Source organism: Sarcophilus harrisii, chromosome 3 (assembly GCF_902635505.1).
Source record: "Sarcophilus harrisii chromosome 3, mSarHar1.11, whole genome shotgun sequence".
Taxonomy (NCBI): Eukaryota; Metazoa; Chordata; class Mammalia; order Dasyuromorphia; family Dasyuridae; genus Sarcophilus; species Sarcophilus harrisii.
In genome coordinates this window covers 71,284,569-71,312,034 of record NC_045428.1, presented here as the reverse complement: position 1 = coordinate 71,312,034, position 27,466 = coordinate 71,284,569, and the positions used below count along the sequence as shown (strand labels likewise).

At 32.4% G+C, this 27,466-nt stretch overlaps 1 protein-coding gene across 4 annotated transcripts in view; it reads right to left on the bottom strand.

The window, feature by feature from the left end:
• ERBB4 (erb-b2 receptor tyrosine kinase 4) overlaps window positions 1-27,466 on the bottom strand; it is a 1,320,366-nt gene that overhangs the window by 225,599 nt on the left and 1,067,301 nt on the right. For all 4 annotated transcript variants that reach the window (XM_031963609.1, XM_031963611.1, XM_031963608.1 and 1 more), the window contains exons 18-19: window positions 26,855-26,977; window positions 19,100-19,198 (exon numbers count right to left, since the gene is read on the bottom strand). In XM_031963609.1, coding sequence (XP_031819469.1) covers window positions 19,100-19,198; window positions 26,855-26,977 — 222 coding nt within the window. The remainder of the gene's footprint in view (window positions 1-19,099; window positions 19,199-26,854; window positions 26,978-27,466) is intronic.

Sequence of the window (27,466 nt, the reverse complement as noted above, 5' to 3'; positions counted from 1 at the left end):
TTCAGATGATTTCAGAAATTAAAGCCATCTATAACCATATGAAAAAATGCTCTAAATTACTACTGATTAGAGAAATGTAAATTAAAATAACTCTGAGATACCACTTCACACCTCTCAGATTTACTAAGATGACAGGAAAAGATAATGATAAATGTTGTAGAGGTTGTGGAAAGACTAAGACACTAATACATTTTTTAATGTATTTTTTAAATTGGAGGATTTTTAAATTTATTTAACTATTCTGGAGAATAATCTGGAACTATGCCCAAAGGGATATTAAACTGTGGATACCTTTGACCAGTAGTGCCATTACTGGGTCTATATCCCAAGGAAATCATAAAGGAGGGAAAAGGACCCACATGTGCAAAAATGTAGCCACACTTTTTGCGGAAGCAAAGAATTGGAAAAAGTGTGAATGCACATCAACTGGGGAATGGTTGAACAAGTCATGATATATGAAGGTAATGGAATATTATTGTTCTATAAAAAAAAAAAAAAGTAATGGACAAGCCAAGCTTAGAAAGGCTTGGAGAGATTTATACAAACTGATAATGAGGGAAATAAGCAGAACCAGGAATACATTGTACACAATAACAGCAAATATGGGAAATAATCAACGATACAAAGCTTATTCTTCTCAATGGTTCAATAATCCAAAGCAATCCCAGTAGATTTTGGGCAAAAAATGTCATTTGCATCCAGAAAAAGAACTAAGCAGAATGAATGGAAATCAACATAAGCTATGTTCACTTCTCTTTACTTTTTTTTATCTGCCCCATGTTTTTTTTTTTTTTTTTTCCCTTTTTACTCTGATTTTTCTCTCCCAACATGATTTATAAAGCAATGTAGGTTTAAAAAGAATGAAGTAGTTGGATCTCATGGCCCCTGAACTACCTTTCATACTCCCACATCCCTAGTAGATCTATGATCCTATGATCTTCCTTATATACAATAAAATTACCAAATGTCTGAAGGATGCATTAGTATACTTTTACAAAAGTAGTGATGTAAATATCTCTGCAAATTCCTATTAAACTGCAGACGTTATGAAACTGATTTGTTAAAATTCAGGGGCTCTGACAGAGAGACAGTATAGCAGAAGTGATAATTTACTGGAGTTTTAAGCTTATCTAAGATACTTGAGAGTTTTGTGGAAGTTCAGAAAGTCATGATCTTTCTCAGGCTCATTTTTCTCATTTTTAAGCCAGGAAAATAAATAACACTGCTTATCACATAAGATTGTTGTGAGCTCAAGTGAGATGATGTAAAATAAAGTGCTTGCCATATTTTGAAGCTATATAAATGTTACTTATTTTTATGAATTAATATGATTTCTCTGAGAATGTGTATAATCCTGTTACAGGCTTTAGCCTCAATGCATTCCACTATACTCCCATCACCTCCCAAAGAATTGGTATTATCTTTTATAGAAGACTATAAACTATTTAATCTTTTAGAGAAATAACCAATATGAAAAATCCACAAAATTGGAAATGTCCAGGGCTTTGATAATTTAAATAATATTTCAAAATGGTCAAATAGATTTTAAATGACAATGTTGTTTAAACTATATTCACAACTGAATATAAATGAAAAATGTCTACAGAGGGCTTAATTAATGATGGGTAGATCTATTCAAGATTAACTCTGAATTTTATTGCATGAAATTCTGGATTTTATCATCAAAGAGATTAGGTTATTAAGTCAAAGTTTATTATTATTATCAGATTATTATCAAAGGAATTAGATTATATCACAATAGTATCTAATCAAATTGAGATTACTTACCCGTAGCACCTAAGTGGCTAGACACAGTAGATAGACTTCTAGGATGGAGTCAAGAAGACAAAAGTTCCTCACTAGGTGTTTTCTGCCTCATTTTGCTCAACTATAAAATGGGTCTAATAATAACTCCTACTTTGCAGAACTATTGTGTATATTAAATAAGATAGTATTTGAGAAGTACTTAGCATAGTGCCTGGCACAAAGTAGGCATTTAATAAATGACTGACCCCTTTCTTTCCCTTTCCCTATATTGCATTCCCCGCTGAATTATCACTTCAAAAACCAATGATACAATAAATATAATTCCTTTTTTGACCACTACTTGGAGTATGAAAATAGTCTCTATGTAATTCATACATATGTAGAGGGACGAAGATAGCAAGGAACATAGATCCCCAAACCAGAAGATCTGGATTCTATTCCTGAATCTAGCAATAGTTATCTGTGCTGCCCTTGGCTAAGGAGTAATCCATCTAGAGTGTATTATACTGGGCTAAGTTTAAAGTCAATCCAGCTCTAAATTATGGTATTATACCCATGCAGCATATAATTTACACATGCATACATACATGTAAGTTATATGTACGTTTAGAGCAGACTGAACAGTCAAGAAGCTCTCTCCAACAGCCCAATCTATAAAATGTAACAGGTAAAATAATTTCCCAAGTAATTTATCTCTAAACAACAAGAAAATGAATATACCTCAAATTATTTCAATTATATCTTTATATTATGTTTAAGCGAAACGAAAATTTAAGGGCATTTCCAGACTAACAATCTGAATACTATAATGATAGCAATCTTGTGTTAATCTAGTATACTTAGATTCCAAAACATCCTTAAGCAGTTAAGCTGATGGTACTCATTCTCTAGAATCATTCAGCCTCACATAAAAGTATCATCACCAAAATCCAACAGCTTCTAAGAATACTGTACTAAGACTACATGATAACTCAATTAAAATTTCTCTTTTTATCACATCTAATTACATTCCTAACTTTGCTTTGGGGGTCTGCTCCTTCTACTGTCTGATCAGACTATAAGAGATGTAAAAAAAAAAAATACTATTAGATTGACTATGAAAATTGCAATTGAATTCAAGAAAAATACATGAATTATAAGAGTTTAGAAGAATCACTTCCTTTCCATTCACATTTATTTTCTCCTTTTAGTAGAAAAGGAAGGATGGATGAAATTCCGACTTGTTATCTTATTTACATAGCAAGGGCCTCAAGTGAATTGAAACTCAATTGCCTATTACATAACATTAAAATTATAGATAAAAGTCATTTTTATAGCATTTCCTTCCTAATTAAGTGAATGTAGATTAATAATTGAAATTCACAAATCTAGTAAGACAGCAGATCTTGTTAATCCTACTGGCACAATATCTGTAGCAGAGATCCCCATTTTTATCTATGCATATAGATATATAGATACATATACACCTATCTTCTTTTTCTTGGCAGTTATTCAATTTTTTTCTTTCTTTTCTTTTTCAGTTAATAAGTATCTGACCTCTCTTTTATTCCCCTAAACAATGGGGGAAAAACAGAAAACTCATACAATAAAGGCATATAGTGCAACAAAACATATTCCCACATAACCATATATGAGAACACATGACTCATTTTTCATATTTAGCTTATCACTAATCAGGAGATGGGAAACATTCTAAATTATCAATCTTTTCTAAATTTCTAAATTATCAGTTCAGAAATCTTATTCAATATTATCTATTTTTGCAAAGTTTGTTATAATATACATTTTCTTTGCTTCTGCTCCCATTACTCTGCATCAGTTCAAAATGTTTTCAAGTGATCCCTGTTCCCCATTCCTTGCTTTTACAGACATCTACTTATGCCTTCCAATTGTATAAGGTGTCCCCTCCTTACTTCTCAGAATCCCATTTTCTTCTCTCTTTTCTTTTGGCTTTTAATATATTCAAAACAAACACTAGTCCCTTCAAATTATTTGATTTCCTCTATGATATCTCCTGACATTAGTTCTGAGGTGATACTTGTGTCATCTCCCTTATCCTTGTAGAATGGAAATACTTCATCCTTACAAAGTCATTTCTTGATTTTTTCACTTGCATTTACTCTAGAATGTTTTCTCTATTTCTGTGTTTGTATTTATAAGTTATTGCTAAAGTCTGATCCTTTCATGACAAATGCTTGGTAGTCCTCTATGTCCTTATGTTCATATTTCCTCCTATTGCATTATACTCCATTTTCCCTATAAAGTACTTTTGGTTGTAATTTAATGTCTTTTATCTTTTGGAATGTAGTATTCAATGTTCTATACTTTATTTGGATAATAGTTGGTAAATCTCTAAATCTAATGTGATCTTGACTTTGGTTTCATATTACTTTAATTCTTTCTTTTTAGAAGTTTGAAATAGCTTTTCTTTGATCTGAAGATATTGTCCTTGTGGACCACATAGAGAGGCTAGCTGATCATACATTTTGGTATATGTGAAACTCCTTAAACAAAGAGACCTAAAGACAAATCCCTTGAGATTTGTCTCATGATACAACTATCTCTGAGTGGACATCAATCCAGTAAGAATTATTCTTTGGGCATAGTTCAACATTTTTGAAAAATCAATAATTTAGATAAAGATATTGTTGGATTTTTAAATGACATGAATCTTGGAATATTACTTATTATAAAATTATTAGAAGATAGAATCAGGATCCAAAAATGTCTTGATAGGGAAGAACAATGGACCTACTTAAATGAAATGAAATTTAATCAAAATAAATATAAAATTATATATTTGGGCTAAAAAGATAACAATACCATTGCATGAGGGAATTATGGTAAGAGATGATTGTTTCTAATCACAAATACAATGATCAAATTAGATGACCTCCATATATGTTCTGATACTTCATTTATGGTCTGTTAGATTATATTCTCATTGGAGTTGGAAGATGAGGTAGAGCCTTTTGTTGCAAATATCAAGCACAAGACATAAGTTACAAAATCCAATCTTACCTAAATTCCAATTTTAAATTTCTTGCATATCACAGTGCATATGTTTTGCTAAGTTTTTGTTTAGGACTGTTTGATAATATACAAATTGGATTCAGTAAATTGATCAATGAATCTCAGGAAAATGCTTTGATCATTATCAAAAGCAATTTGCTATCAGCCTCTCTGTAGAAGTAATTAACTCCTTTAACTTAAATACATTCAACACATTTATAATGCAATGAATGAAGATAACACGGGAAGTAGTGCTAAATACTTCCCATTGTATTTGATTTTTCTTTAAAAAATTATTTTACTCTAACTCCTGATGATGCATAAGAACAGATACTCTGAGTATCCAATTTCAATCCCTTCAAAAGTAACTCATGAATAAAAACCCTTAATTTTCCTCCTGCAGTGAAGTTTAGCAATTGTTGTATATCAAGTGCCCTTATTTTTAAAAATCTCAATTTTGAAAGTAGAAAACTATAAGAAGATATTCATTTCACTGAGAATGATCAAGGAATATGGCTGAATGTCATACTATCAATGAACATATGCTATATTACAAAATATTTCAGGAAAGGATTATAGGAAATTACATTTGTTCTTATTAGCTCTTTTTTGTTGTTGTTGTTATTAGAAATATATTCACTTAAAACAAATGATTAAGATGAATGAAGCTTGTCATTAAATTATAATTCTTTTTTTAATTTCCAAACCTTTTGTGAGATAGACATTTAATTTCTTCTTATTATTCATTAGCGATGACAAGATCGGATGCCAAATGACATTTAAACAGAGGAAATATTTCATAAGCCAAACAGTTTCCATCTCATAAAGGAAAATGGACTTCATCCAGGTCAGAAATTTTAACTGTATTCTTATAATACTCTGGCCAAGAGCCAAGTGCCTACTATATGTTTCTTAGTATTGAGGTGGGGTGTGATGGAATGGGGGTAAAAGTCTCTAAATATTAGTTTATTTTAATAAGTCTTCATTATTATTGATCAGTTGCTGTTGTAGTTATACTGAATAATAGCCAGGAATCAATAAGAAGTTGCATTAATGATCAGCATAGTATTACCTATTTCTAGATACACCATTTTTGACCCTCATTATTTAGCCAAAGCTTCAAATAAAGAAATGTTGCTACTTCCAATATCATTAAGGAGATTATGGAACCTGAGGCCTCAGAGGCTTAAGACAGCTTCTTTTGTTACTCTATGCATTTTTCCATCATTGACCAGCTCAATTTCCCTATATAGCTGTGGCTGCTTTATTTTCCTACCCTGGAATGTCTCTATTTTGCTTTAAGTGAACAATGTTCTGATTCTCTATATGGACACTTTTGTAAGAAAAACCCAAAAGATAAATATAATTTTGCAACACCAAGGACCCTCTGTCCATGTATACTTTATGATCTTCTCTTGATGAGTGAGTTATAGAATTGAGGTATGATGCTAGTCTTATATTCAGCAATATCAACCTGATAACAAAAATCCTTGTAATATCCTATCTCATCACCAAAGGGGCAGTTAAGGGACATGGGACCATGCTTCACAAAAGGCTTAGCGAGAAAACACAATTTATTTTTATTTTTATTTTATTTTATTTTATTTTACAGACTCCTAGGTTGACTTTAATATCAGAATAACCTTTCATCAAGTCTTGATTGGCTGACTGTTAACCTTGAACCAACAGAGGCTTGTTTAGAATGTATTACATTTAAGATGAGAAAAGTAATACATTGCATTATTAACAGAGAGACACAGTAAAACCTTCATTTACTATCAATGTAGGAGTAATCTGGCATATATATTACCCTTTAGAAATTGAAACATTGCTCTGTCTATTTGAATTGCTAATGTGAAGCAGAGACAGGCAGAAAAATTCCTAAATAATAGGAAGCTCTTAAATATGGGTTTTCAGTTTCTTATTGTGAAATCTTGGCATTAATTGTGTGATTCCCTGTGCCAAAGTCTACTTTAAAGTTGGATGCTTTCTTACCATGAAAAATGCATGAAACTGTGTTGAACAATCTGGAACATACTTAATAGTTTCTAAATTTCTAATTTGCTCAAATTGTTTTAGAAAGTTTATGATAACTGTGGGAAATAGAGGCCTCAAGGCACAAAAAGCAATTGCTTCAACTAGTGGTGATAGTTGCACTATACTCTGTCCTTGTCAGTTTGGAAAATTGGTGGACAGTTGGACAGTGTTGCAAAAAATGGGATTTAAATCCTGATTCTCATATTTGCTAGCTATGTGATCAGGGCAAAGTCACTTAAGATTTCTATTTTCTCATCTGGATAATGATACCAGTTTTATCTACAATAAAGGGCTGTTGTGAAACTCAATTGAAATACTATATAGGAAGCACTTTCAGTCCTTGAAATGGCATAGAAATGCTATTTGTTGATGTTTCTTCCTATCCCAAATCATAAACTCCTAGTTAGGAGGAGATATCTTACTTTTTCATATTTGGAGCCATCATGCTCAACACCATGCTTTACATAGGATACTTTTAAAATGCTTTTTTTTTTTTTTTAATTTATTCACTGTTAGATTCTGGTTGACACATTCTAGGAAGGGCACTGATAACTAGAGAGCCTCCAAAATGGAGAATGGCTTCAAGATCAGGCCACATGGGGATCAGCTGGAGGGAGGGAAAAGGTTAATTTGAGGAAAAGAAAGTCTTGGGTGGTACCCAATGGCTATGTTAAAGTTTCTGAAAGTCTATTGTATAAAAAAGGGGGTCCATATTGTTTTACTCGGCCTTAAAGGTAGAATTAATAAATTCCACTTTTGAAATGAAGCTGAAGAGATGCAGATTATATTCTAATATAAACAAAGGCTTTCAAACAAGTGATAAAAGGAAAAACTGATTGCTTTGGGAAGTAGAAGGTTCATTTTTGCAAGGGGTCTTTAAATAAGACATACATAAATAATCATCCAGTAGTGATATTCTTTGATCCTCTAATGATAAAATTACATGGTCCATTTTGGGCAATTATATATTCACTCTAGGAAAGTAATGCATTCTTTACTTTCCTTACTAAATCCTCTTGGTCTTCCCTAGTCTTAAGGGTTTTAATCTTACTCCATGACAGATCTGGACTACAGTAGCCAGAAATAATCTGGAATAGCTAGGGGAAATTAGTTTTGTTATTATTGTTGTTCTTATCGATGGTGTTTTCTTTTGTTTTCCAAAGGATAAGAAAAACTTTATAGGAAGCCAAGATTTCATTTGTAAATTTCCTCTTACATGAAGTAAAGTTTTAGAACAGAACCCAGTATCTACCAAGACTGCCATTATATTAGGCAGACCTACCATAGTGAACAACAGGGACAGGAACACATGATAGATTGGGCATATGTTGGTTATAACTGCATTGTTTGAGGGATCTCTTAAGAGATGTCAATTGTTTGAGGGATTTCTTAAAAGATGTCAAACTGATCAATCTCAAATCAACAATATTGTTGAATCATATAAATATTTGTATGTATGTATATATAATATTTAATGTTTACATAATTCTTTACAAGTTTTGAACTAAAACTTTAATATACAGACAACATAGTTCATGTTTTCTTGGTCAAAATATGTCATTACACAAATAACAATGTTTATTAAGCAAGTTCTGCTTTCCTCCCTAGAAGGACTCTTGGCTTTTCTCTCAATTCCATCAGCAAATCTTTTACTCTCTATTTCAATTAAAAAACTGTGCCAGCAGGATTGTATCCAAATAGCTTATAATGATCCCAATTCACATCTGTAAATAGAAATGCTATTTCCTTAATAGTCACACACTCTTGTGAAGTATATAGAAACAGATTTACAGTGGGGGAGTAAGCTTCCCAAAAAGATAAATAGATACTTTAAGATGAAATCACTGACTGAAGAAAAGGGGAAAGACATGGTCATGAAATGATTTCTTTTAGTTTCTATATCCATTAACTTTTAATAGTGATAAGACTTTGTGGATCAACATCAATTTACTGTTCATGAGGCCTTGTGAAGAGTTTATAAAATATTGGGCATTACCTAATTTTAGAGATGTTTAGATCAATTAGAAAATAAAATTATAGTTGCCAGTGAGTTGTGCCTAGATATTATAGAATACCATTTTCTTCTCCAGAATAGTCTGGCTGTCAGTATTTATTTCACATAATAGACACTTAAAGAATGTTTCTTTGAATTAACAATAATAATAATAATAAAGTGGAAGAACCTATGGGCTTTCTCATGACCCAAGAACTTTTTTTTTTCCCTAATACCAATAAAAGAAACTCATGGCATTAAAGGAAAGATTACGGAGTCATTTCTCCCATTCATTTTCATTTTCTGTTTCCCAATTTTTTTAGGAATAAAATTGTAAACAATAACAAAATATGAAGACATATTTCAGAAAAAAAATTAGCATAGCAAGATAAAAGTTTTTTGTGCCGGGCACTATGCCAAGGTACTATGAAACAGAGAAAGGGAAGTTCTTGAGCAACTCAAAATCTAATGGGTGCAGAAATGTTTCTATAGTAGACAAATTATATCACATATGTAATATAAACACATATGCATATACATATGTGTACATATATACATCCCTACATATATATTTATATATATGTGTGTATGCATGTATACGTATCTGTTATGTACACATATATGTGTATATATAGTGTGTGTGTGTGTGTTAAATTGAAGCAAGGTACTAGTGTTAAGAGGAACATGGAAAGGCTTCTCTGAGAAGGTGGGATTTCAGATGGAAAATCTGGGAAACCAGGCTGAGATAAGAAGGGAAAGAAATCAGGCATGAAAGACAATGAGTGAAAATACATGGAGTTGGGAAATGAAGTGTCTTGAAAAAGGAGAATTCTTACCTTACTCCAATTAATATTTTAAAATGTAGGAAGAAAACTAAGCATCAGCTAAATTACAAGGAAGGGAGAATTGTGATTTTAGTTGATTGTTGCCACATTGGAGGTCTAACTCTAGAATGAGCTTAAAACGTTTTTTTTTTGTTTTTTGTTTTTTGTTTTTATTTCCAGTTCGAGAATTCCAAATTCAATACTTACTAGATGTATTACTTTAAATAAGTTAAAATTACCTGTCATCTCTGTATTATGTGACAAACAGGAATATCATTATCTGAACTACCAAATGTTATTAAACTGTTGTGAGAAATATAATTTCTATAGGAATATTACTATATTATACTACACTTATATACTGAGGAATATTACTTAATGTACTATATATTATAGAAATATTATATACTTAGAAATTGTACTATATTCATATACTTAATATATAATTGGAATATTAGCAATCATTGTCAGCATCATTTGTAAATAGGATTGTTAAAAAAAAAATTAGATTCTAACCCAGTAAATTCTCTGTAGTCAAAAAAGTCAACTTTCCTAATGATGAACCATAAACATTGGTATGTACTACTTAATCTAGACAGGGTAACATGAGGGAAATACAGCATTTCCCAAAAATATTAGTGTATTAGCTTAAAATTCAAAGACTTTTAGGACATTGTCTAATATAAGTCCCTAAGCTCACAGATTTCACTGTGTAATTGAGGGGAAAGAAAAATAGGTAAAAATAGAAAACAATAAATTAGTGTCAAATATTTTTCTTTTCTGTTTTGTCACTTGTTTTATTAATAAGCATTTAGTATGTGATAGGCACTGTAGTAAACACTAGTGATGAAAAGAAAGTAACAACAAACATAATTCCTTCCACCAAGAACTATCTAGTAGCAAGAGATAGAATGCTGGGTCAGTGTCAAGAAGACCTGAATTCAGATCTAACCTCAGACACTCATTGCCTGTGTGAATCTGGGCAAGCGATTTAACTTTTGATTCCCTCAGTTTTCTCAAATATAAAATGGGGGAAATAACAATACTTCCCAGTCTTTTTGTGGGAATCAAATGAAATAATGTTTGGAAAGTGCTTAGCATAATGCCTGACACATAGTAGGTGCTATATAAACATTTATTTCCTTCCCTTCCCTTCCCTTTTCATCACTTCCAAGGGGTCATGTTATAGTGAGAGAGACAACATACAAATAGTAATGACTATATAAGACTCAGAGAGAAGGTAAATGGAGAGTAATCTCAGAGGGAAGGGATGAGCAACAGGAAGGGCAAGGCCTCTGGTACTTAGTAAGATTTGTGCTGAGACATAAAGGAAATCAGGAAAGTACAGAAGAAAGGGGAAGAGAAAGCATTTCTGGTATAATGGGATGTTCAGTGAAAAGCTGTTTTGACAAAATTCTGATATTTTAATTATAACAGGGGATATTTTCTAGTTCTACATAGAAACCCCTTGCATTTGCACCAAGTTTCTAAAAGTTTCCACTAATTTATTTACCTCAGTGTTATCAGAGCTGACAATTCTGAAACTAACGGTCAGTTATATTTATCATTTTTATGAAGCTGAAATCCAACATACTCCTGGCTGACTAAAATCTATCCTTGGGAATAACAGCAAAGTGCAGGGAATTTAGGTAAAATCCAGAGGCCCCGTTGATCTTAATTATAAAACTACCAGCAAAAAGATCAGTTCCCTTGGCTATTCTCTTACCAGGAAACTAATGAAAAAGGGAAATTTATGTCCAATCATAAATCCCAAATGTTTCATTTTCATTTTTCCCAAGTTTATTTTCTCACCTAGCTAAGCAGCAATTCCTTCTATTATTAGCCACTGGCCCAATAACAGCTGACCAACATCCGTCAAACTCTTCAACTCAATGAGCTTGGGGACTCCCAAGGAACTTTGTGTATGCAGACTTTTGCTTACAGCTTCTAATTATTTTCTAATAGATAATGTGAACATTTAAATTCAGAGAGGTTAGATTAAACTTGTAAGTAGATCAAAACCATGGATAAAAATTGTAGATCCCAGGATCACTGCTGAAACTCAGTTTCTTATTTCTGAAGAGATGAAGGGCTCTTTTTGGTCACTTATTTTAATGTGACAAATCAGTCTAATATTTCTACCACTACAGAATTATTCATTCAGATTCCTAATCATATTGTGCCTGGTGCTATGCTAAGTAATAAATGACAGAGTGCCTCCTTACAATGATGAGAACACTTCACCATCCAGTGAGCAGAGGGATACTCAGGAGCCACACCCCGCATCTAACATAACTATGAAGATTATCTTATTACTTGAACTTCAGTGCAAATCAAAATCATCTTAGGCTTTTTATTGACAGCCTATAACACTATGAACAATTACTTTTAAAACAATGCATTGAAATAAAGCACTGGTTTTAAGAAACAGACAAGTGTTAAATCTTACTTAGGTGTCCCTTAGAAAAGTTTGTAGAGCTTACATCACTTACGTGTGGGATTTCCTTCAGGATCCATCCAATAAGATGATAGCCATATGGTCATTTTTTTTTTTTTTGTCAAGGCAATTGAGATTGTATGTTAAGTGTCTGAAGCTGAATTTGAACTCAAGTCTTCAACTTTTTCTGACAGTTAGGTCAGCTCTCTGTATTCACTATATCACACTGCTTCTCATGGACTTTATTATTCCTACCAAAAGCTATGACAAATTCTGGACCTAATAATACTATGTAAATCTGGGCAAATCATTCTCAATGGCAAGATCTTGGCAAGATCTAAGAACACTCTTACAAAGCAGTTCCTATTCTGAATTTAAATTTTTTTCTACCAGTAATTCCATTTACCAAGAAAAATAATAAGTCATAAAGTCTCTATTAGCTAGGTGATGAGTAGATAGAGTACCAAGCTGGAAGTCAGGAAGTCGTCTTCCTCAGACACTTAGTACCTATCTATGTGATCCTGACTAAGTTATTTAATTCTGCTTATTTCAGTTTCCTCATCTGTAAAATGAGCCTGAAACGAAAATGACAAACCATTCCAGTATTTTTGTCAAGAAAATCCCAAATTGGGTCATGAAGAGTCAGATGTAACTGAATAATGACAAGAGTCTCTCTATTGCAAAGGACTAAATGAGAACTTAATATAGTAACATCAGTGAATATGGGATCTCATCAATGTGGATATTCTTTCCAAAAAAGCTACTAAACATCCCTCATTCCTCCAATAAAGAAGACAAGATGAAAGGCTGGAAAAATGATATTCAATATCATAGAAACTTAGTTAGAGGTGAAAGAATCAATCTATTAATATGTATTTATTAAGGCTTTACTCAATGCTTGAAAATATACTAAGCCGTTTTAATAGCAAGAAAAAAAATGAAGCAGTCCCTGCACTCATGAAGCTTACATTCTGTTACTCATTCTACCTTTGATAGTGCCAGATGATTACATAAAAGAAGAATAACATTTAACCATCACAGGAATTATGGTTTACTACAGGCGTTTATGAATAACAGCAGAGTAATCATGATTCAAATGTATATTATTAAATATCCCATCTGAGAGATTTTTAAGAAAATTAACAGTCTAAAACTGTTGAAGGTAGTTTAAGTACAATTTTGCTTAGAGGTGAGATGATGGGTTAACTGACCTCTCAAAATTCCTCTTATTAGCCATAGGGGGTTTGTGATATTTAAAAGGCTAAACTTTTTTTAAGGTGACTTTTCCATTTTTGACCAAAAAAAAAAATAGCTCTACTATCTTTGCCTTTGAATCAGTTCATCGTATTTGGCTAAAAGGATTTAAATCTGGTCTAAAGTTTAAAAATGAAATGTCAACCCTCCTACAATCATCACTTAACATAATTACCAGTGGATAGTAACTGGGAACTACAGGAATAACTTCTGATAATATTGTAAATGAAGACTATAAAGCACCATATATGACTAAATATATACTGAGATTTAGCATAGGACATATAGAATATCCCACAGAATATACAATGAAATGATAGAATTGCATTTATGGTCCAGAATACCTAAGATTGGATCCTGTTTCAGATACTATTTGTGTGAAACCATGTGAATGAGTAGGTCATTCAATCTCTCTTGGTCCAATTAACCAGCATCTATTTAGTACCTCACAGGATAATGAGGATAAAATTGGGAAACATATAAAAGACTTTGTAAACCTGAAAGTTCCAAATAAAGATCAAGTATTATGATCACCATCACCTTAACATTCATTATTATTTAATCCTTAGTTTCTTGGGGTCACTGTAATTTTAAAAGAGAATATTAAAAAGAGAAAAGAGAATATATATATATATATATATATATATATATATATATATATATTCCAATCTTAGCATTGAGACCTCAAATTGATGTGTCATACCAACAAAAGTAAAAAGAAATATCATAGAAATATTTACACTAATATAATAAAAATTAGAAGATAATGAGTTAATGGAGGGAGAGGGACAACTTTTATCATTCTCTTGATTAAGGCAGATATCCAAAATATAAGGAGCAGATTCAAGTATACAAACACAATTACTTCCAATAAACTAATGGTCAAAGGATATGAACAAATGCTTCTCAAAGAAGAAATCTAAATTATTAAAAGCTATATTAAAACATTTCAAAATAATTAATAATTTGAAATATACAAATTAAAGTCTCCTTCAGATTGTACCACATATCAATAAAATTGTCAAATTAGGGGGGGAAAAGAAACCTAACAACAGGAAAGTAACCATTGTTTAGAGGATCTATGAGATAACCAGCACAAAGCTATACTTGGTAGAACTGTGGTTCTTGGTAGAACTGTGAATTGATTGAACCATTCTGGAAAGCAATTTGGAGCTTTGCCTCCAAAGTCATGAAATGTGCAAAGCCTTTAACTCATGAATATCACTATTGGACCCATAGCCTAAAGAGAAAGAAGATCCATTTACACAGTAATAACAGTGTGAAGAAAACAAAAGACTTAAGAAATCAGAGAAGCATTTAAAGTTAGATGTATTATATGCTATAAGAAAAAGCAAATAAAAAGAGACTCACAGTTTCACTTACATTCTTTTTTTCCCATTCTATTTCTTATATAAAAATGATCATTTTGTTTGGGCTTTGTTAATTTCAGAATAAAAATGAATAATTTGTAAAGAGTAAAAAGCAAGAAAAAATACCAGACATTTAAAATATATGTACGTGGTATCTGGTATATACATACATATATATAGATATATAGATATATAGATATATTAAGGAATGACTGCAACAATGAAATTTAGGGGTAAAGGATATAGACACACAAAGGTTCTTATTTTCAAAGCTTCTCATGGACTAGGATTAGGGTATCTGAGTGGAGGTAACTAAATGATACAATAAGGGTCCATTTTGAATATTTAATTCACAGCTTTGTAAATTAAACTTTGCCCAAATCAAAATACAGTTTCCCAGTAAGTCTAATTGCAATGAGTTAATTAAATAAACAGGATGATAGATGATGAAGCAAAGAACATTGGGATTAAACATGAAGAAAGCAATTTTGAGAAGTCACTGGAATACAATTAGAAGACTAGAATTTTCACATTCTAGCCTCACGTAAGTGTGCTTTCTTGCCCTCCTTTTTTTTTAAATTTTGTTTTCTCCCTTTATCTTTCTTTCTTTCTTTTTTTCTTGAAAGTGAAATAAAATTGTATTAAATGCCATGCAGTCCTTCCAAACACTGTCATTCTCTAGGAAATAATGCTTTCAACTCCAAAAAGCACAATCTGAAAATGATTTAGGTTTTGCACACTAAGTCCATAGGCAAAATAGTTTATGTAGTCATGATCATTTGAAGAAAAATTGTAGTTTTTATGATTATTGTAGAAATTATTAGTGAATGCAAAGCCTTGGGTTTGTATCCCTCCTGTTCCAATAATTTCTCTGGACAAAGAAAGTGGCAGGAGTCACACTGGGACTTCAGTGAAACTGAATATAAATGTTCATGCAGGAATTATTTTTTAAAGATAGTTCAAAAGTTAGTGTTACATGGAGAATGTGTGAATGCTCAAATGTTATTTTTCACAAATTGACTGAGACATGTCCGATTTTCATAGGCCATGCTCCCCAAATCCATTAAGTCTAGTCACTAACATTATTTCTTAGCTATGTTTAGTCATGCTGGGTAGAAAAAAAGAGTGAGCATTTCCTGACCTATTTTAAAATAAGAATGAAAAGCTTATGCGAAATACAAGCTGTCCTTCAACAAAGTTTGAAGATGTGATCTTTTTGTTGCTTAGTGTTTTCCTCATATAGCAGGAAGAAGGGATGGTCACTTGCTCACTCACTCACTCATCATTAATTCATCATTATTGTTATTAGAAATCCATTAGAAATGTTCTGAGGAACCAAGATGACTGACCCTTGCATTTAGTGTGGCATTTAATAGAATTTAAACTACTTCCAGTATATATTCTGTCAGCTCTGAAGATTCCAAGAAAATCAGATTGTGTTTGATTGTTCTTTTGGACATATGCAGAAATCCTTTATGTTATGTATGTGTACATGTGGGTATTTTTTTCCTGTGTGGGTTAAACTATATCAACCTTTACATTCATCAGAATAAAGTTGAATGGAATAATTCAGTTTAAAAAATTCCTGGGAAAGATACCATGGCATGGTATGGATGGAGAATTAGCTCTGGAGTCAGTAAGCCTATATTTAAGTCTTCCCTTTGACCCTATTGGCTTTTAAATGCTTCCTCAAAAAGAGCTACTTCTCTTAACCTCTCAGGCAACTCTCTCCCACTTCAAGTGGCCAAGCACCTGATGTTTGTGTTGGTAAAAGGATCTGACTCACCAATACACTGCATCAATGAATTCATGAGTGACATACAAATAAAATACATATGCAGTTACAGTACAATATAAGATTCTGTAATCACCATAAGTTAATACTTTTCTTTGCGATCTTTATTTTTTTTTTTTTTCAATCTACCCTACAGAAAGGTTTAAGTATGCATATTTGGGGGTTTTAGATGGCTGGTTGATAGAATGCTGGAACTGGACTCAGGAAGATTTAAGTTTAAATCCATTCTTAGACATTTACTAGTTGGGTGAATCTAGCAAAAAAATTTCACCTCTGTTTACTTTAATTTACTGGACAAGAAAATAGCAAACCATTCCAGTATCCTCGCCAACAAGCCCCATAAATCCTGTGGTCTAAGGGGTCATGAACTGAACAACAATGTGTGATTTTTTTTTTTCAATATAAAGGAATACCAATGAGGAAACCCCTTTTTCCAATGCTAATTAGCACTTACACTGCAATCAATACCCATAAAGAATTAACCTGAGGGCATAACCCAGTATGCGTATAACTGATACTTAACTCCAGGCCTTCCTGACTCTACTTCAGCTGCCAGTTTTCCACTCTGCCTTTCACAAAGTCACTATTGCCCACACAAAGTTTACCCAATTCAAGTACTGTGTTCCTAAAAACACATCTCATTTTGGAATAAAACTTTGCCCTTGGAAAAATGTAGGAAGCCACTTGTATTATTTGTAATCCATTTTTATTTTTAGTAACCTGAAAAACATTTTGTGATCTAATTTGCTTCTCTAATATGAATATACTTTTTGCTCAGCATTGCATCCAAGATTATTAATGATCTATGCAAAATAAACTGGTAATAAGTGGATAGATTGCCATCAAGTATAGGAATATTCCCATATTTTTACTTTAACCAGAAATATAATACTAAAGGCTCCTTCCACTTCATTAGTCAACATGCTTCTTTCTTCCACACTAACATTTAAACACTGAAGGAAAGCATCAAATAGCAGGCAAAGATTATGTCTGCATTATTCTGAAATTGTGCTGTTGGTAGTCTCTCAACATGTTAATCTGTCTTGCTGATACAACACAAGAGGGATAGAAAGAAATTTAAAAATATTTCCTACTATTTTTAATTTTTAAAAAAGAGAAAAGGTAGACCCCCTGGAGTCTGTCAGTTCCTAAATCCACCAGGAGCCTTGAGAAAATGACTCTTTTCATGACTCAATTGCAGCCTCATCTAAAATTCAGCAGTACTCTAAGATTTCAAGTTGCCATTCCTACTCCTGTTTCCATGGGAATAGACTTTGGATCAGCCAAAAAAAAAAAAAAATGGGGTTAGGAGCTTTCAAATAATCATTCAAAATAGTGATGAGGTTTTCAAAGCTTTTAGGTGATTATTTTGTAGCCTCTTAACCCCCTTTTGCCTTCCTGTTTCCATGGAAATATGACAAAAATGGCTTCCCAGGGCATCCAGCAGAGTTATTAACATTCTTCTGGATTTCAGTACTAAGTGAATCCTAGGCCATATAAGGACTGTTTCTCATTCTTTCACAATCTGTACCATTTCTACTCATGGGTAAAGTTTTTGTTGTTACTTTTTCCTTAAAATTTGACATTGTTTTTGCAAATTTTTGTCTCTGATGAACTTAAAATAGGACACTTGTCTATTTCTTGGAAAACATCTCAGCTTTACATTTTGAGATATTTTCTAGGCACAGTGCCAGAAATTTTCAAATGGTCCAAAAGGGAATATTCTCAAGCACTACCCTAAATATGTGCTAAATATGCTTTAGTTGATGCGTGGAGATCTAAAAGTAAGGGAAGCCTATTTGAGGTCATGAATAGGTTGACCTTATACAACACTTCTCTCCTTTAGGACTAACAAAGCCTTTGATTCAATAGAAGAAGATCATTTTACCTCTAGGTTCTAACTTGGGAGTCTGAACCAAAGGCAGTACATTTCAAATATAGAATGTCTGGGTTAGGTCAGCTTCTAAATCCAATACAATACATTTTAACCACAACTCCTACTTAGCAATAAAATCTTTTATAAAAGAGGCCATGACCATAGCAAAAAAGAACAGATGGGGTCATTTTCCTATAGCAATACCAACATAACACTCCTTCCCCTCCTCACTGCAAACACATATGATAATTATGAATTGATATAGCTATTTTAAAAGTAATATCCTTATAATTTCTATAGCATTCAATGAAAATAGCTAATATACTTTTATTTTTACATTTGTAACACTTTTATGGAAGACTTTAAAAAAAAGGAATTGTAATTGAATTGTGAATAACATCTGGGAAACTAGACAGGAGAGATAATAGAGAGAAACATTCAGTTCAGAGAACACTGGAGCCCAGGTCTGCCTAACTTCCAAATGCTCTGATTAAATCTACTTATGTTAAATCAGAAGTAAAGACATAAATTAAGCTGTTTCCTACTCTAATCAGGGGTAGTCTTAGAGAATTTTTGAGACTTAGGATTTAACCTTGTTTCTGAAGACAAAATTTGTAAACTGCAGAAAAATGATTTTTATTTTGTTTTAAAGTTTAGGTTTGTTTTGTTAGAAATTATCAAATAGCCTTGTCACTATTGGAAAGAAATCAAAGAGCTGAACTCTTTGTACTTACATCCATGAACTCAACATTTGCTTTTGGACCAGTTGTCTCATTGAGAATCTTTATAGCTACTGGTATCTTTACTGTTTCTCCTTCAGGAACCCAAATTCCCTGTTAAGGAAAGGAAAAATAAATTATGTACACTTTTTAAAAATTGATGAATATAAAACACATTTATTTTATGCTTTTTATCAAAAATATGTTTTTTCAAATAAGTGATCACAAAAAAAATAATATCACAAACCAGATCATATTTAGAGGCAATATAGTAGGGAGAGGGGTAAAATACTGAATTAAGAATCAGGAGATCCCAATTCTAGCTCTTCCTTTATCACTTAGAGAGCAAGGTTACTGGACAAATCATTACCTCACTATAGCTAGGATTTTTTCCTATATTAACAAAGTGGATTGTATTGAATGGTTTATAAAGTTCTTTCCAGCTGATAATATGATTATATTGCAACTCAAAAGACAAGCTAATAGAAAATATTGTCACTTTATATGCAGATTGACTTAGGACTCAATTTTCAAGGAAAATAATGTCTATTAGCCACCATAGGATACCTCATTTGTTTTTCTGAATAGTATATATGCAAAACACTTGAAGTTCCTTGGAAGAAATATGTTATAGTAATATGTTATTAATATTAGTTTTTAGATTTCTCTCTCAACCAAAAAGAATTACAAAATTTGACTGAATTTCTTTTACATTGCCAAAGAATGTGGATGACGGAAATGCAGTGCAACATGACAAAAATTAAAAGAAATGTTTTTCTATCTGGGATGCACTGAAATGCTGAAAAGAGGGAGGGGAATTTTAGCTTTTAAAAAACAATCTTATAATAAGTTTATAAAATTTCCCAAAGTAGAAAGTTCAATAAAACTTGTTTAGGGATATTTATTAAATCATCTATATACAAAACCCCTGTTAGTCTAGGTGTTGAAGTTATTAGTTTTGTTTTTTTTTTTTGTTGTTGTTGTTGTTGTTATTTTTTTTGAGTAACAAAGGTAAATGTTATTATGGTTGTTTATTAATTTCATTTGGACTAATTTCATGGAATAATTAATTTCATGTTGGACTTTATCTGATCCCACTTGGGATTTTCTTGGCAATGATGCTGGAATGATTTACCGCTAGCACATTTTACAAACAAGGAACTGAGGCAAAAAGGGTTTGGTCACTTGCCTAGAGCCACAAAGTAATTGAGTGTCTGAAGGGGGATTTGAACTCAGAAAGATGAGTCAGCCTGATTCCAATTCTTGTGCTGTATCCACTACATCATCTACCTTACATTTTCCTACACACACACAGTATTTAGAGCTATCCACCCTGTGGCAGTGAATAAAAGAAAAATAAAGCAAACATATAAATTTCAAAAATATATATATTTTTAAGATTTTAGTTTAAACTGACAGAGATTATACTACAGATATGCTCATAATTAAAGTCATTTCTTTGCCTGGTACCTTGGACATAGTGACAGGTACTTAATAAATGTCTTGCACTGAATTGAATTTACAGTATCTCCTTTGATATTATCAATATAGTATGATTAACTATCCAATTCTCCATCTGCTGTGATATGTATCTTCTGTATATATGTATATATACATATATATGTATATTTATATACATATATGCATATATAGGAATATTGTACTATTATAATGCATGCATTGAGACCATATGTGACATGCATGTGTATATTTATATACATATATGTATATGCATATGTGTATATATATTTACATATGCATAGGTATATATATTTTCAATGTATCTTCTGCTTTGTCCTGGTAAAGGGGGAAGAACATCTTATCCAATGTCTGGAAGTCTAGAGTCAACTTCCTCCTATAATATTTGCTATCTTTGGGCAAATCCTTTAATGCCCATCAACTCCAGGTTTCCTCATGTATAAAAGTATAAACAGACGAGTCAAATGAATCCCAAGGTCCATGAATTCCTCATTAAGTTTTACAAAATATGAAGTACAAGATGTCCTGTTAGGAGATAGGGATATAAGGATATATAAAGATTGGGGGAAAACACACAGTTCTTGTCCTTAGGGAGACCATATCCTACTACGGAAAAAAAAAAGATAAAGCAGGTATATAGACAAGTATAACATAAGGTAGGTGTTGATGGAAACAAAGAAGAGAATTGGGAAAAATACTAGGAAGACTGAGGAGGAAGGGGATACTAAAATGAGTATTGAATGTAAAATAAATTAGAATCAAGGAATTCTTCCTATTGAAATTCAGACTAGAGTTGAACCTTGGAGAGAAGGAAAGGGAGAGAAAGCAGGAGGAGGGGAAAGAAAAGTGGGGAGAGAGAGAAAAAAAGGGGAAAGGGGAGTAAAGAGAGAGAGGGAGGTAGAGAAAAAGGAGGGAGAGAGGGAGGGAAGAAAGGGGAAAAGAAAGAAGGGAAGGAAGAGAGAAAGTGAAGAAAGGAAGGAAGGAGAAAGGGAAAGAGAAAGAGGGAGGGAGAGAGGAAAGGAGAAGGAAAGGGGAAAAGGGAGACAGAGAGGAAGGAAGACAAAGAGACAGGGAGATAGAGAGACAGAGGGTGTGACTGAGGGAGGAAAGAAGAGAGACAAACAGACAGAGAGAGAAACAGACACAGAGAGAGACACAGAGAGACAGAGACAGAGACAGAAAAGGAGGAAGGGAGGGAGAGATTCTGCAAGGAGGGAATTATATTTTAGGCTTGGGAATTTGAATGTACTCATGCATTGAGACCAGCAATGGCAAATCAAGTTCAGGGAAGAGCTCCTGTCCATGTGTGGTTGAAATATGAGTATAAAATGAGTAGTAAAGCAAGAAAGGTGGGTTGAAGCCAGAATCACTTAACACAGTTTTCATGGAATCAATTAAATCAAGAAGAATAGACATACATGTGGTCATGAAGCACATAAAAATGATATTTGGCTCCAAAAGGAAAGCTCAGACTTGACATTAAGTGACACTGATTCCTGGACTATCATAAGTTCAATAAGTCTCTTTTCTTTCCTAAAAATTATTGGTCATGACTTTAAAAGAAAAATAAGAGAAAGTTCTGGTCCAATACATTTTGTCTAGCATATATTCTCCCATGAGTACTGCAACTACTATAATAGAAAGCCAAGAAGTGACATACATTTGAGAGTAGTTTAACAAAAGTGAATCTACGGTTGTGACTTAGGGAACAACTTTAATTGTTAAATTCTCCCTGGGGGAGAACTAAAAAGGGGAGCCTAGTGTCAGTAGCCAATAAATCTACAAAAGGCCCTGCCACACCAAAGAAAAGAATCTGTTAAACCAAAAAAGACCAGGAGGCTATATTTTCCCACAATTGCTATACAAGGTGCAGAAATGTCTAAGAACTAATCTATGAAGTAATTTTAGAAGTAATGGGAATCTCATATGAACTTACAGTTAGAAAACCTGGGTTAATGTCCTAGATCAGCCACCCATAAACTGGACCTCTCTTTGGGCCTCAATTTCTTCAAATGAAAAGATATTAGATGAAATACGACCTCTCTGGTAAAATACAATTCTAAGACTGTGAGTTCTATGAAAATGGAGTTTTTTAAAACAACTATAAAAACATATTAATGGATCTATTGCCTTAAAATGCAATGACAATTGCAATGACATTGTTCTCCTTGCTATTCCTCATACAAAACACTTTATATCATGACTGGACATTTTCACCAGCTATTCTGAATCCTTGGAATTTTCTCCTTCTTCATCTTTGTCTCCTTGTATCTTGGATTTTCTTGAAGTCCTAGCTAAATTTATAACTTCTGTCAGAGACTTTTTGCAATTCTATGTCATGTGAATAGCTTCTGTCATTTGATTATTTTAGATTCATCTATTTATATTATATATAACTTTTGTACATATTTGTTTGTATGTCTCCCCCATCAAATTACAGGCTCTATCAGAGCAGATTGAATTTTTTGTTGTTTGTTTAGTTGGGGTTTATTTTATTTTATTTTTATGATTATTTGCCTCTCCTTTTTTTGTATCCTCATCAGGTAGCATAAGACCTGGCTCACAGAAAAAGTTTATTAAAATTTTGGTGATTGCCTGTGCAATTAACATTTCCGGGGACATGAAAGAGTCAACTTCTAACTGAGACAAAGAACTTAAAAGAGGAATCTTTGGAGGCCATTTAGGGAATAGTCTTTCTAATCCATTTCTTGCCATAAGTAAGGAAAGAATTGCCATGCGCTCATAGGAAAGGGAGCTTACTACATAGCCATTTCAGGGATATTATCTAAGACAGGCCTTGGTGGGCATGCCATAGAAAGTTAAAGTGAACTGCCTTAAATCTTGAGCTTTTACATTAGAAACCAATATTAGAGAAACAGATTCTAAAGACTTAACCTCTTAAAAATCTTAACAAAGTCAGCCTGACTTAGCCAAGAACTCAAAAGTTTGATCTCTGGTCAAAGTTGGACAAAACTGGAACAAACTTTGTTTAAAAAAGAAAGAATTAAGCTACAAAAAAAGGTAAATTACAGCAAAAAGGGAAGGCTGTGTTAATAAAGTCCATATTTCCTGTATAATTGTAAATAACACTTGGGCTAACAAAAAAATTAAAATGTATAAACTTTCTTTCTTGTTTCTTATTAAAAACCTTAAATAATCCTTTGTAATGCTTAAAAAATTATAAAGGAGAATGAGTGCCATTTTCAGGAAGGAATGAAAGATGAGAGACAAAAAAATTCTGTCTTTTCTTCCATATACAGAGGTTATAGAACTAAGGCCAAGAGAGGAGGTGTTGGCAGTCAGAAATCAGTAGGAAAGGGACAAACAAGCCAAATCTTGTCTTGTGACTTGTCTATGAGGGAAAAAAGGAAGATAAGGGAATGTGGAGTATAAAATGTCTATGGTATTACAACATCACTTAAATAAACAAATTATGGTTCTTGATAACAAATGTAAACAAGGCCATAATTAATGAATTCCCTAACTGCTAATTATTCTTCCCTGCTGTGTACATTAGTTAATATCCACTTTACAATCATTATATAGCCAAGCTTTTTCTATAAAACCTAACTTCATGATTGTAACTTAGAGCCTATAAATAATATACTAGCAATTGGGTAATGAGATCCATCCAAGATAAGGTTATTTTTGAAACAAGAAGTCATAGTCATACATTCAAATTCTGACACATGTCCATATCACCTTTCTTTCCAGTCACATACTTTTCCTAATTTGCATTAAGTTTTGCAAAATATGTCGTTTCAATATATTCAAAAGAGTCAGCATGGCTAAGGTGATAAGCAACAGACTAGAAGAAACTCAAGGACTACTGGTTGTAATTCCAGCTTTCTACTAACTTGCTCTATGACTCTGTAAAGCTCTGTCTAGTGAAGTAGAGAATTGAAGCAATTATCCAGATAATTGAAGTGGAAAAGAATCCTGTTACTGATGGGCAAGCGATTTTATTTTATTTGCTTTAGGGGCCAAATTATCCAGATTGACAGTCAGTCTCAGTGAAATTCAGTACTTCATTTTTCTTCTCTCTAGTATTTTGTCTATATAGACACATTTTCTAGGTCTGTTTCTTTATCAGAAAGAAATGACTCACTTTAAAGATGTTATAGTTTTTGGTTTATGAAATTATTTTAAAACATTATGATCCAAAGATCATATATGTACATATAGCATATAATAGTTGAATTATAGGCTACATCATTATATTGTATTACAGTTATTCTATGTATATACCATATACATAGAGACACATATGTATTCATGTACATATATGTATATACATACATGACAAAAGATATACAGTTAAACACAAGATCAAAGTTAAGACAGTCTGATCTCCCTCATGGAGGCAGAAATCTCTAGAAGGGCTGGACATCAAAAACTTCTACCAATGCCTACCTTTCACCTTTTAGAGTCTAAGAATGATTGTATACTTATGGTTTGCTTATTCTAAGCTGTTTCATTTATATTATAAAAAGGTTCAACCTCCTTTTTTTTCTTTCTTGAACATAAAATTCTCAGCATCAGCCTGTAGAGGTCTGGGAAGGGCATGCTGTTCATATCATAGAACCAGAAGCAATAATAAGACTTGGGTGACAGAGAGATGGTCAGAGGTCACATATCTGCAATATCATTTCTCCACTAAATCAGTTTGTATATTATTAATAAAACATCATAGTTAGATCAGTTTAATAGGATTCTAAATCTTTGTACTTTACAGTCCAGGACTACACTGGCAGAAAGTTCAACAGGAAATAACATAGAAAAATGGTTTCTATTTTGCTTGGCATTTGGGATACTTTAGTTTATAATTGAAAGAATTTAGTTGAAGTATTTTTATCATACACCAAATAAGTCTAGTTTATAAGTAACCTTTAAAAACACAAAATTAGATGCTTCATCACTAGGATTTTTATTGTATACTATTGAAACAAATGAGAAAACCATTCTCTGAACATATAGGAACTTTAAGAAACATATTAAGTGATTTTGATCTTTTCAACTAATATTACAAATATCTCTGATATTGGAGATTTCTTATATTTTGATTGTACAATTAAAAATTAATCATTTTGGGGGAGCATATTTTAGGAGGAAAAATGGATTTGTATTCCAAATATTACTATCCTGAAACAAAATCAGTGTAAAGAGCTACAATCCTAGAAAGTTAGATCTTTACTTTAGAGGATTTCATCTTTGTATTTACATTTGTTTAATACAATATCTGGGACACAAATATTTTACAGATTCTTGTCAGTTGATTGATTGATACAACAAAGAAAAATGATATGACATCTCTTTTAATAAAAGTCTTCCAAAAAATTCAAACCTGTGTATAACTTTGAAAATTCCATGAGTGTTATATAGTGCTTAATATGTTACTTAATATTTCTTAGAATTAAGGAATTTGGATTATTATGGGGTAAGGATAGGCTCCTTGGATGAGGACGGAAGCAGGAAAGATTGGAAAAGGAAAGTGTGATGCTATCATTAGGTGTAAAGAAAGGGGATAGATACCAACAAGAAACTCCTACTTCACACTTCATATTATTTAAAGTCTGATTCATTATGTCATTTTTATTTAAAGTGTTACTAATGTGTTTTGTTTTCACATTACAATAAAATTTCTTTCCAATCTTGGATTATTAGTTCATTCACATTTCCAAAGTTTAATATCTATTTGTTTGTTTTTAATCAATTTTGACTCATTATTTTAACTGTTTAAGGATCTCCTACAGAGAAAATTACTCATACCCATTCAAATGAAATTATTCTGTTACTTAGTTCTGTAACTCAGCTGCCTCAGGGCCCTGAGCAGTTAAGCAAGTTCTCAAGGATAGGTAGAATGTATCTGTCAGAGTTGATTTAACATTTATATAATATAAACCAAAGAGATGAGTATATATTTATGCATTAACTTCTATTTTATATTGACATTAATAATATTTGTTTTTATATAACTACTTTTAGCTTTGAAAAGCACTTTCATATGCTCATTTGATTTTCATAACAACTTTAGATGCTAATATTATCCCCATTTTAGAAATAAGGAAACTAAAGGTGAGAGGTTAATTTGCCTACAGGTCATATAAATAATAGGCACCTGAGGAAAAATTTCAATGGAGGTCTTCTTTACACCCAAGTCCAATTCTCTACCAGCTAAATGCCTTCAAAATAACTGAGTTAGTTACAATACTGCCACCTATTCATCAGGCTAGCAAAATTCTAAAGCTACTGTCACCTTCAATATTTCATTCTTCAAAAAATTTGATTTACCTTATACACGGTTCCAAATGCTCCAGATCCAAGTACCTTCACTCTTTTAAGCTCAGTTTCTTTTAGAATCCGAAGTTGGGCCTGGTTGGGTGCTGTTCCACTTGGAGTTAAGGGTTCTACCAACTGATAAACAAAGGGAATTGAAATGGTCAGTTTTGTTATTAAATAACTTCAATAATTTTATAGACACACATACATATATACATGTGTGCATGTATATTCTATTTTGCTGTTGCCATTCAGTTATTTTTAGTCATGACTGAGTCTTTGTGACCCTATTTGGGATTTCTTAGCAAAGATATTGGAGTGATTTTTCATTTCCTTCTCCGGCTCATTTTACAGATAAGGAAACTGAACAAACTGGGTTAACTGACTTTCCCAGGGACACACGGCTAGTGTTTGAAGCCAGAGTTACAAAAGAATTCCCTCTAATTTTCACAGCAATGAGGTAGGCAAGAACAGTTATCCTCATTTCACAAAAAAAGAAGCTTTTTCTCAAAGAAGAATGACTTTTTCTAGATCATGTGATTAGAGAATGCTAAAACTAGCATGATCACCTAGGTCAGTCTCCCAGATCCAAGGTAACATTCTGACATAATTGGTTGAATTCAT